This window comes from Engraulis encrasicolus, chromosome 5 (genome assembly GCF_034702125.1).
Source record: "Engraulis encrasicolus isolate BLACKSEA-1 chromosome 5, IST_EnEncr_1.0, whole genome shotgun sequence".
NCBI classification, from domain to species: domain Eukaryota; kingdom Metazoa; phylum Chordata; class Actinopteri; order Clupeiformes; family Engraulidae; genus Engraulis; species Engraulis encrasicolus.
The window spans coordinates 57966811-57979263 of NC_085861.1; the positions used below are offsets into that span (position 1 = coordinate 57966811).

The 12453-nt window shown below is 42.7% G+C and overlaps 1 protein-coding gene across 3 annotated transcripts in view; it reads left to right on the top strand.

Moving 5' to 3' along the window:
• msh5 (mutS homolog 5) overlaps window positions 1-12453 on the top strand; it is a 248287-nt gene that overhangs the window by 163128 nt on the left and 72706 nt on the right. For all 3 annotated transcript variants that reach the window (XM_063199820.1, XM_063199819.1, XM_063199818.1), the window contains one exon: window positions 3827-3953. In XM_063199820.1, the coding sequence (XP_063055890.1) occupies window positions 3827-3953 (127 nt within the window). The remainder of the gene's footprint in view (window positions 1-3826; window positions 3954-12453) is intronic.

Sequence of the window (12453 nt, forward strand, 5' to 3'; positions counted from 1 at the left end):
TGCCTTTGGCAATGTCCTGCAAGTCCCATTCTCCTTACATCTATCTTCTCGCTCACCCTTGGTATTCTCTCGTATAGGATTTTGTTGGTTACGTGTGCACTCTTACTGATGTTAAGCACTGCACACAGCATCCTGGTGTAGCACCCATCAAGGGACTTCTCTAGGGTTGGTTTCAGGGTCCAGCATTCACTGCTATGGAGGAGGACGGACTCTACTGTTGCATAGAAAAAGCTGTGTTTGATTGGACAGGGGAGATTGGAGTTCCATACACTAGCCATACCGTTCAGGGCCCTCCACGCAAGTGCCTTCCTCACTTCTAGATCTTGCTCAGTAGAGTTGACCCATTAGCCCAGGTATTTGAAATCGTCGACTTCTTTCAGCACAGTGCCTCCTGCTGTACTCAGAGGTTGATGTTCAGGTGGGATGTTGTAGGTGATGACCTCAGTTTTCTTGGCGTTGGGCCTGAGGCTGACCTTGGCGCACTCTAGCTCTACCCTGCTTAGTAGAGTTTGTGCTTGTTAAACATTGTCAGAGAGCAAACTGATGTCATCCGCAAAGTCAAGGTCTGTGAGGACCACTGCAGGGTATCGACTCGACTTCCTTGGAGGTAGTGTGAAGCCAATTTCCTGCTCTCGCCTGATGAAGAGGAAGGGGGCTAGTGTGTCCCCCTGCATAACTCCAGCCAGGATGCCAAACTCCTCACTGTTGCCATCTGGGGTCACCACCCTGGCCCTTGTTCCTGTATACATGGACTCTATTGCTCGGAGTAGGTTGGGGGGAATACTGTATGCCTTCAGGATCTTCATCATCATGCCTCGGTGGATCGAATCAAATGCCTTTTTGAAGTCATTGAAGCATAGTACGGCTGTCAAGTTGTTCTTCACTTCCTCAATCATTCTCCTTAGTGCCAAGATCTGGGATGTAGTGGTGCGTCCCTCTGGAAAGCCATTCTGGTTCGTCCTCAGAAGAGGGTTAATTGCCTGCCGGACCCTGTTTAGGATCATGCGGTTGTAGAGTTTCGCAGTGATGCATGTCAGGCTGATACCTAGGTAGTTGTCCGGCTTCGAGAGGTCTCCGGATTTAGGCACTGGCACGATGTTTGATAGAGACCACATATCAGGCAGCCGATTGTGCAGCAGGGCAAGGTTGCAGAACTCCAAAATGATGTTGTTTATGTCACAGTTCTTCAGCACCTCTGGGGGTATACCATCAGGACCAGCACTCTTTCCTGCTCTTACTTTGATTTCTGCCCTGGCGAGTTCTCAGAGAGTGAGGGGGCCATCATTGATGTTCAGGTTTGGGAAGACTGATGGTACTTCTTCCTCAGCTGCTTCTGCTGGTTCTCCCAGCAGCCTTTGGAAGTGGGTGGTCCAGGTTGTCACCCTCTCCTCCGGGCTGTGTCCTGCTACCTGTCCCTCCTTGGTCCTCTTCCGCCCTGTCATCTCATTGATGACCCTCCAGGCCTCCTCATACTGCTGTTCGCCTTGCGCCTCCTGCACCCTCCGCACTCTCTCCATCAGTTCCTCCCCTTTGATGGTGTCATATGTTCTGAAAAGAAACTGTTTGGCTTCATTCAGCTTGCCACATCTCTCTGTAGTTGGCTCCCGCTCAAAGTTGAGGCATACTTCCTCCACCTTCCCTCGTGCTGCTGCGACCTCTGGATGTTTGGATCGCATGGAGGTTCAGTCACTCTCCATCATGGGTACGTACCACTGAGTTTTAATTGTAAAAATCCCGATATAAATGCAGAATATTATGAAGAATAATAGTTTTGAAGCGAAACTAAACTATTCTTTTGTGATAATTAAGTTAATGTTTGAGATTAGCTCCAAGAAGTGCAGTGCATGATGGGTTCGCAATCTACAGACAACCTACCCAGCTCTGAACCTACCTACGTCCTTTGCTCCTCCCCTCACTCGTACAATTTAGTTGTAATCCAAACATTTGCCATGTACATTACAACAGAAAAATTCTCATCGCTGCATTCACCATGCATTGCATCTCTGACTAAGGGCGTACCCATCATGCACTGCACTTCTTGGAGCTAAGTTTCTCAAACATTAATTTAACGAATAGCTTAGTTTAGCTTCCAAACTATTACTCATTGTTATATTCTGTATTTTTTGTAGGGTTTCTACAATTACAACTAATTGGTGTATGAACAAATGACATCTCACCACCCCACCGTCATTGATAAGTTTACGTCCAATTCCTGCTATATAATGCTTTCTGTTACCCTTGACAGTACTGAGTGGAATAAGTGAGAACTAAATATGGTATCTCACTGGACTACTGTAGGATTAGTTAATTTCTGGGTAGGGTGGGGGTCCTAGGTAGTGTGGGGGCCCTAAGCCATCTGGGCTGAGCAATGCCTCACTTTAGAACAGGGACCCTTATTCCACATCTGTTTTCACTTCAGGATTTGTTCACACAGTGTATCAGGAACTTATACACATTGTATTCTGTCCCTTACTGCTTACTCATAAATAGAAATATAGGTCTACTAGGTACTTACTAAGGTTATATTGGTAATAAATGCCTTAACCCTCCTATTATCCTTGGGGTCTATTTGACCCCATTCAATGTTTAAAGTCTGAAAAATACATGAAGTACATAATTCTTTGGCTTCATCTTTGATGACTTTTCCTAAATATATGGGGGCAATGTGAAAAAAGTAAAATTTCCACAATTTTTTTTTCCCTAAGTAGAGATGCACCGGATCCTGATTTTATACCGGATCCACTGCTTAAGATCCTGCCGGATCCGGAACCAGATACCGGATCTTACGAAAGGGTTGAAACACATAGCCTACTCGCACACGTGGGCCCTTTTTATTGCGTTGGCTCAAACTATTTTTTAGACTCATTGGCTTACTGCCAGACTGCCTGCACTGGCCGCTTCCAAAGTTCTTTCACTCCTTGCAGCAATTGGGGTTGTGAAAGTCTGACTGAAAAACCTAGGCTAGAGATGCACTAGATCCTGATTTTTTTGTAACTGCCGGATACCGGATCCACTGCTTAAGATCCTGCCGGATCCGGATCCTGTAAAAAACCCTATTATCCTGCCGTATCCTGAAGAGGATCTTGGATCCTGTGCATCTCTATCCCTAAGTATTGTACACATTTTGCTTACATTGGTGTTCCTTGGGGTCAATTTGACCCCAAATTATTTTAAGTGTATTGAACATAAATGGAACATCCATATTTTGCTAATACATGTTCCAATCTGTCTTGATTATGTCAAATACATGAACATAAGTTAATTAGAACTGAACATTTTGCTTTATTTAGGGCTCTAATAACTAACAATATGTATGATGTGGACAAGGGCCAAAACTAATTCTAGGCAACTTTTGGGCAGCTGTTGCACATTTTCGCCTAGTCATGGATTAGTGTTTTTGGTGTGTGAGCTGTGTGTGGGGGTGCTAGGACTTATATAAAAGGCTTTTTTATGTCCCCAACAGAGCAACAGTAAATATCTGAGGCATAAACCGGTGCAAAAGTTTTTGCTTCTACTGATTTTGTAGACATTTAAGTGGCTGGGTCAAAATGCCCCAAGGATCACGGATGTAACCTAAATCTGAGGATAACAGGAGGGTTAATGTGCACGAACAAGACATTAGCGAATAAATGTCTAACAGCTCTCTGATTTTGCTTAGCACATGCCTTACAAGTTACTTACACAGGGATTAATATTGTATGTATTAGTGCTAATAGATGTAACAATAAAATAAAGTCTTACCGTTTTATTTAATCCACACTAACAGTTTCTTCATCAGTGTCTATTATATTATGATTTTGAAAGTAGCATACATGTTTATGCTTAGACACCCTCTGCTGGAGTTGTGCTGCCCCGTGTTCGTTTCCAATAAGTTACTGAGCTCTGAGACGGAGGGCAAGGTGAAAGTACTAACTGGGCCCAACTCATCCGGCAAGAGCATCTACCTCAAGCAGGTACTACCAGCCAAACTGAAATTTCACCAGCATTTTGCCTGCACAGTGCACAGCCATAATGAGTACACCCATTTTGAAAAGAAATATTTTGAACATTATGTCAATATATACAATACAATACAACATGTATTTTCTATATAGCGCAGTATCACAACGGGGGCTGCACGATATTAGAAAAATATGCGATACACTATAACATGACTGTATACCGCGATATCGATATTACTCGTGATATTTAATATATACGGTACATATATTTTCCCCTCTCAACTTGTTATTCTACACTTTATCATGTATGAAACAACTGAGAGCAATGTTTTATTTCCAACATTATTTTTATTAGGAAAAATCATGTCTAATATACAGTGTGATATTTATGTTTGATAACCAAGGGATGAAATGATTAATAATAATCACAGAGACCAATGTAGCATGACTGTCTGTTTATGGTAGTCTTCAACATATTACAGATTCACTTGTACTGTAGTACTTGTCTTAGGTTTCACTAACACGGACGCCACCCTGTGGTAAGGAGGTGAACTACAACTAAATAACACAATACATCACATCTCTCTCCTTAAGATAGATAATCTCTCAACAGTTCTATCCTGTAATAACTTCTGTTAAAGTTAAAGTTTTCTTTGCAAATTAAAACATATTTCTTTTACTAAGTAAAACTCTTACTTCATAGTTTAACTTTACAACTAAATACTCCTTGGCAGTAATCTCTCAAATGGTGGTTTGATCTCTCTGCCCACTCGTGACCACTTCACAACTTCTTCATTCACGGTCGGTGTTGCAGGTGTTTTCACAGGCGATGACGCTGGTGACTGGAATGATGCGTCATTTTCTGCAGGTTGTCTTTCTCCCGGATCATACTCGTCCAGATGTGTAGGACTCTGTGTTGTGAAAGTCTTGTTTCTGGTTTTCAGCAGGTGTCGCCGGTTCCTCCTGTAGGTGTTCCCATCAGGTGTTTTGATTACGAAGGATCTTGGCGTATTATGGCTTTTCAACACTGTTGCTGGTTGCCAGATGTCTTTCACTTTTACCCAGATTTTTCTCCTTCTTCAAGAGTTGGTAGATGTTTTGCTCCACGATCAAAGTAATGTTTTTGTTTAAGCTGCCTGTCTTTGATTTTCTTGTGTGCGTTCTTGTGTTTTTTAGTTTCAGGAGCTGTTTTGATGTTGGCAATTTTGTTTCCAGTCTACGCCTCATTAACCCTCTAGCTACCATAACGGCCGTGAACGTCCGGCTGGATCTGTACCAGAACGGCCGCGGCCGGCCGGAATATTTTCATATGAAAATACAGCTGAACGGCCGTCATCATGCCGTTTTTCCAGCTTTCAAACACTTTAGCTCAATATTACAGACCCTCCTCGATATACTTTCGGTATAAAAACTATATGTTTATATTATATTATTTTTCAGTATTTTAGATTTTATTACGAGATGCGCCGCTTTATGCGATTTGGCAATCTGCCGTCAATTCAAATGCCGGCCGTCCGAGATTGGATGGCTACAAACACAACCATTCTGTTTCTACAACCAATATACACTAAATATGAAAACTTCCAACCCTCTCCGATCTATTTTCATGGTCAACAGCACATGTGTATGACTATTTAGGCTATTTTTAGATCATGTTGTTTTATTAAGCTTATGAGATGGTGTTCAACTGTGATGAGTTCTGCCATGGTCCTAAATAGCAAACACAACTGTCCAGCCGATGTCTACACGCTACATATTAAACATGTAAACTGTCTTCGGTGTGTTTTCAGAGTCAAACCATATGTTGGTATCCAACTATCTTATTTCCTGGAACAACTTAGAGCGTCAGCTCTGCGTAACAGCGCATCGTGAAGGAAGCGCAGCATGGAACAATTGGTTAGCCTACTCATTTTGCGTGTCAGCTTTGGCAAAGCAGTCAAGGACTGTTACTACTCCACGTTGTCCTTCATAAAAATGTACGCGAAGACGTTGAGTTGAATGCTAACTTCCAATAATAGCCTACCAACGTGGTGTTTGTAGCACATCAATTCCGGTCAAAGTCGGTGATGCCTGGCGCGTCTTACCTGTGCCACATTGGGAGGGGAAACTTCCTAGAGCTCCATTCATGTCCTGTCTGCTATCGCGGAAACTTCTCCGGTTATCCGTACACGTCTTCGGCATGGTTTAGTTCAAACATTATTAGCTAGTGTAGTCCATTACAGTTATACCGCTTGAAACCGCTTTAAAACAGGACTTTTGGGTGAACGACATTTGTTGTCGTCACATGATCATTGTTCAACTTTGACCCTGGATGGATGGATGGATAGACGGAAGGATAGATAGATAGATGGATAGAGAGATCGATAGATAGATAGATAGATAGGCCTAAATATATAGATATATAGATAGATAGGCCTAGATAATATCGGATTTTATCACATTTTTATCATTTAATCCACATCAAAGGCACTCTATGGGAATACTGAACAATTAATTATCCATAAATGATATACCATTTGAAAGTGTGTTTTCTCTACTTTAATATGAAAGTGACTTGTAATTGACACTTTTCATTTCTTTTCAAGTTATTTGACATTGTTTAGAATATGACAAAAATGTCAATTTTTCCTTAGAATTCCTGGTAGGATTCCGGCCTATTCAAAAAAAATTCTGGTAGCTAGAGGGTTAACAACTGAGCAGGAGACAGCTTAACGCCATCTAGTGGTGCATTTCTGTACTCCATCAGAGCAATGTATGGGTCTTTCTGGCTCTCTTCAGCTTTCTTTAAGAGGTTTTTCACTGTCTGAATTGTTGTTTCACTCTGTCCATTACATTGCGGCAATCCTGGACTGGACGTAGTATGTGTGAATTCCCATTTCTGTGTGAATGTTCTGAATTCTGCACTTGAAAGTTGCGGGCCATTGTCCGAAAATACTTCGTCCGGAATTCCATGTCTTGCAAAGATCGACTTGAGAGCTGTCACTACATGTCCACTTGTTGTCTGTGTGAGCTTGGCAATCTCTGGAAACTTGGAGTAGTAATCCACGCACATCAGATAATCACCTTGATTGTAGTGAAACAGATCAATGCCAACTTTTGCCCATGCCCTGTCTGGTATTTCATGTCTAATGAGTGGCTCTTGGGTGTTATTGCGTTTGAACGTATCACAGATTGTACACTTCAGTACAAGATCCTCAATATCTTTTATCATTCCTGGCCAGTACATGACATCTCTGGCTCTTTCTTTGCATTTCACGATGCCTAAGTGAGACTCATGAACTCTCTCCAGCATGTCGGTCCTCAAACTGTGCAGCACAACAACTCGTGAGGTTTTGAAGAGTAGGCCATCAGAGCATGTGAGCTCTTCTCTGTAAGTAAAATACTTCCTTGCCTCTGGTGGAACATGTCTGATTTCTGCAGGCCATCCTGTCTGACGCATTTCATCACCTGTTGCATCTCCTCATCTGCTGATGTTGCTGTTTTGAATGCATTTTGCTTTTCGGCTGAGACTGGCAGGTAAGATGACAAAACATGCACTTGTAATTCATCTTCCAACAGCGGTTCTTTGTGCTCTTTGAGAAAGGCACGGCTCAGTGTTGCTTGTGGTAAGCAGGAAAACAAGTATATCCAGTGGTCAAGAGTCAAAAGTTTCTTAAAAGTGCAGTGATTGGACAGCACACACAACACACACACAAACACACACACACACACACACACACACACACACACACACACACACACACACACACACACACACACACACACACACACACACACACACACACACGCCAAGAGGTTTCCCGGTCTGGTCCAGCTCTGGCATCTTAGGCAGTCCAGTCCCCAATGATGATGTCCTTCTTAGTGTCCTTCTGTGTGTTTTTAAACAGCTGAATTGCCGCCCATGGGACGAATGACTTCCTTAGTCTGTCAGTCCTGCCGGTGAAAGCACAGAGTCTGTGACTGAACAGACTCAGTTGGTTAGTGAAAGTGCCGTTAAAGGGGTGATGCTGATTGTCCATAATAGAGTCCAGTCTGATCAGTGTTCTGCTCTCAGCTGTTGAGGTGAGTGACTCCAGCTCTATGCCCACCACTGACCCCGCCTTCCTCACCAGTCTGTCAAGGCGTCCAGCATCTCTCTTCCTGATGCTTCCACCCCAGCATGTCGCAGCATAGAAGAGCACGCTGGCCATGACAGACTGGTAGAACATAAGCAGATGTCGGCAGCAGACATTGAATGACCTCAGCCTTCTGAGGAAATAGAGCCTGCTTTGGCCTTTCCTGTATAGTGCATCTGAGTATGTGGACCAGTCCAGTTTATTGTTGAGGTGCGCTCCCAGGTACTTGTAAGTGCAGACAATCTCTACCTTCTCTCCCCCAATAGAGACAGGCACCAAGGGTGGGGTGGAGCGCCTGAAATCAATCACCATTTCCTTGGTTTTGGTGGTGTTCAGGTGCAGCTGGTTGTTTTGACACCATCCCACAAAGTCGTCGACCAGTCCCCTGTACTCCTCCTCCTGAACGTCTCTGATACACCCCACAATTGCAGTGTCGTCTGAAAACTTCTGCATGTGGCATGTCGCAGAGTTGTAGCTGAAGTCAGTTGTATACAGAGTGAACAGCACGGGGGGAAGCACCGTTCCTTGTGGCGCTCCTGTGCTGCTCACTACTGTCTCAGATGTGATGTCACCCATCCTTACAAACTGTGGTCGCTCCGTGAGGTAGTCAGTGATCCAGGTCACCAGGCCAGGCACCACTCCTTTCTGCACCAGTTTATCTCTCAGCAGTAGTGGTTGGATGGTGTTGAAAGCGCTGGAGAAATAAAAAAAACATGATTCTCACAGCACATCCACCCTTGTCCAAGTGAGAATGTATCCTGTGGAGGAGATACAGGATAGCGTCCTCCACTCCCACATTCTCTTGGTAGGCAAACTGCAGAGGATCCAGTGCGTGGCGTACCTGGGGCTTGAGGTGGTAGCGTAGCAGCACCCGTTCGAATTAGGGCTGTCCCGACTATTCGACGTAATCGATTACGTCGATTGCGTAAATAAGTCGGCGTGTTCAACATACCGTCGTTTACGTGATTTGCGCAACAACAAAAAAAAGTGACTTGCGCGAGCCGCGAGGTAGACGTGCTAAACAGAAGCGACGAAAATGGCAGAGGCTGAAAGCCTGTCAGTGTCAGACGAAGATGAAGGTGCAGTGGCAGTGCACCACTAATCAGCCCAATGAAAAAAAGTGATTTGTGCGAGCCGCGAGGTAGCCTACGTGCTGAAAACAGAAATGGAGAAAATGACAGGGGCTGCGCGTCCGAGAGTGTCAGTGTACAAAGATGAAGGTAACAGTGGCACCACTTATCAGCCCAATAAACGGACAAAGACATCTAAAGTGTGGCGATATTTTAAAGACAAGGCACAAGACCTGGTTGTGTTTCTGTAGGAGACTATATTTATTGAGGAAGTGAAAGTTTTTCAGATCGAGACGCGCGGTATATTTCACACTGCTTTATACTGTCGCTATGCTGGCGGCGTGCATAGCAACGACAGGGAGATAAAGCAATGATTCGTAATGTGCCTGTTATAGACGCAATATTCAACACCTTTAGGGTGACAGTGGTCGGGGTGTTTGTAGAAAGAGCTTGTATACAAAGTTAAAAACTAAATGAAGACAACAGAAGTGTGCATATTCCGACCAACAGCGTGAGATGTGGAGAAGTGAGAGGAATGCATGCCTGATTCAGAAAGGTCTCTTCCCTTCTCCTCCACGGACGGTGCACGAAGTTCACCTCGCACTATTTAATATTGTTTGTGCCGACTGCAGGTCTAAATAAATAGTAATATTATTCTAATAATATAATAAGTCATAATTATGTCGTGCTGCAATTACTAACTGGGTCTATATTAGCGACAGAAAGGGGATAGGGACCAGCAGGGTTTTGGTGCGTCAACAGAATGACATGGACAGAGTAGCCTCGACGTTCTTTCCTTGCAGGCTACTCATAATCTCTGGTAGCCTTTACCCTAACCTATAGTGGCCCATATTTGTTTCCACTTTCCTAATACTGTAGCCTATAACTTGGGCCTCTTTATACTTTAGTAAATGTAGGCTAATAAGCTTACTTGATTTGAACTGAAACAAATAGATATTATATTAGGCCTGTATGTATTATAGTTTTTTTTTTTTTTTAAAGAAATCATTGTCCTAATAGGCCCTAGGTGCACTCTGCTTTATTTGTCTGTTATTTTTCAGGTCAAAATTAAGTGGCATATCACAGTTTTTCCCTTCCAAATTTTTTTAAAAAAATAATCGCGACTATTCGAAAAAAATAGTTGATAGAATAATCGGGAGGAAAATAATCTTTAGGGACAGCCCTAGTTCGAATGTTTTCATTAGATGTGAGGTGAGGGCAACCGGTCTGTAATCATTGAGTTCCTTAGGGTGTGCTTTCTTTGGGACGGGTATCAGGCATGATGTTTTCCCCATGGTGGGGACTAACCATGCAAGATCTTTCTTCAGCTTGTTCATGAGATAAGGGGTGGTTTTTTTTTTCAGGCTCGGTCACTGTATTCAGTAGTGTTAGTTGTGTTGAAACCAGTGGACAAGAAAGTAGACTATTGTCACAGGTGCTTTACTTTCAAGACATTGTTTTGCTATGCTTCTGATGATGAGATTATTATTGTGATGCTGATTTCTCCTTGACATCTCCTCTATCCATATTATGCTCTTCTTGCGAGCGAATGTAGCCTAATCCTTGGTGAATAATGCAGTGACAAACTTTTTATGTTCATTTTATGTTCTAGCTTCAAGAAAGCCTCGAAGGCATTCTAAAACGTAGGCTTACGCTACAACAAAGACTGCACGTTCACTGACAACTGGTAATTAGGCAATTATTAACACATTCACTACCAAGTCACATAAAAATACGTTTTGCCTCCCATGCGTTGGCTCCCAAACCGTAAAATTAAGTTTTTTAATTGGATTCTGAATCTACACATTCTAATTCACATTCTGTGTGATTTTCGTAACAATGTGATGAACAGAGCTGACATAGATTATGAAAACACTGGTAACACTTTATTTTAGGGATACATCTATTAGCACTAATACATACAATACGGTATTAATGCCTGTGTAAGTAACTTGTAAGGCATGTACTAAGCAAAATAAGACAGTTGTTAAGCATGTATTCACAAATGTCTTGTTCATGCCCAATTAGGGATTTACTACTAATATAACCTTAGTAAGGACCAGTAAGCCTATATTTCTATTTATTAGTAAGTAGTAAGTGGCAGAATACAATGTGTATAAGCTCCCGACACACTGTATGAACAAACCCTGAACAGTGTGAAAACAGATGCGGAATAAGGGTCCCTATTCTAAAGTGATGCATTGGTCAGCCCAGATGGCTCAGGGCCTCCGCAATACCAGTCCCCCTCGTTACCTAGGGCCCCCACACCACCCAGGCCCGCAGTACTGAGCCCACCTGGATCTACAAAGTGTAAGGGTATATTAAATAATTAATATTTACCTAGCTGAGTCATCAACTTTTCTCTTTTTCATAACAATGCAAAGAAGGTAACATGAACCTATATATAGCAAGGATTGAACGTACACTTGTCAATGGTGGTGGGTTGGTGAGATGTAATTTCTTTCATGTACTACTGAGTTTTAATTGTAAAAAAAAAACAAAATAAATGCAGAACATTAGAATAATAGTTTTGAAGCAAAACTAATCTATTCTTTTGTGATAATTAAGTTAATGTTTGAGAACATTAGCTTCAAGAAGTGCAGTGCATGATGGGTACGCAATCTAGGCCAACAGACAACCTACCCAGCTCTGAGCCTACGTCCTTAGCTCCTCCCCTCACTCGTGAAATTTAGATGCTATCCAAACAATTTGCCATGTACGTAACAACAGAAATATTATCATTGCTGCATTGGCCATGCATTGCATTTCTGACTAAGGGCGTACCCATCATGCACTGCACTTCTTGGAGCTAAGTTTCTCAAACATTAACTTATTTATCACAAAGGAATAGCTTAGTTTCGCTTCCAAACTATTACTCATTGTTATATTCTGCATTTATTGTGGGGTTTTTACAATTAAAACTAATTGGTGTATGAAAAAATGACATCTCACCACCCACCGTCATTGAGAAGTTTAGTCCAATCCTTGCTATATAATGCTTCTAATCACTGTCTGGCATACTGAGTAGAATAAGTGAGATCTACATATCTAATGAGACTCATGCAGTTTCAGAAATGTTCTTACACTTTGCTTCCCGGGGGCGAGGTGGGGGTAGAGTGGGGGCCCTCGGTAGTGTGGGGGCCCTAGGTAGTGCGGGGGCCCTAAGCCATCTGGGCTGAGCAATGCATCACATTAGAATAGGGACCCTTATTCCACATCTATTTTCACACTGTTCAGGGTTTGTTCACACAGTGTACCAGGAGCTTATGCACATTGTATTCTGGCACTTACTGCTTACTCATAAATAGAAATCTAGGTCTACTAGGT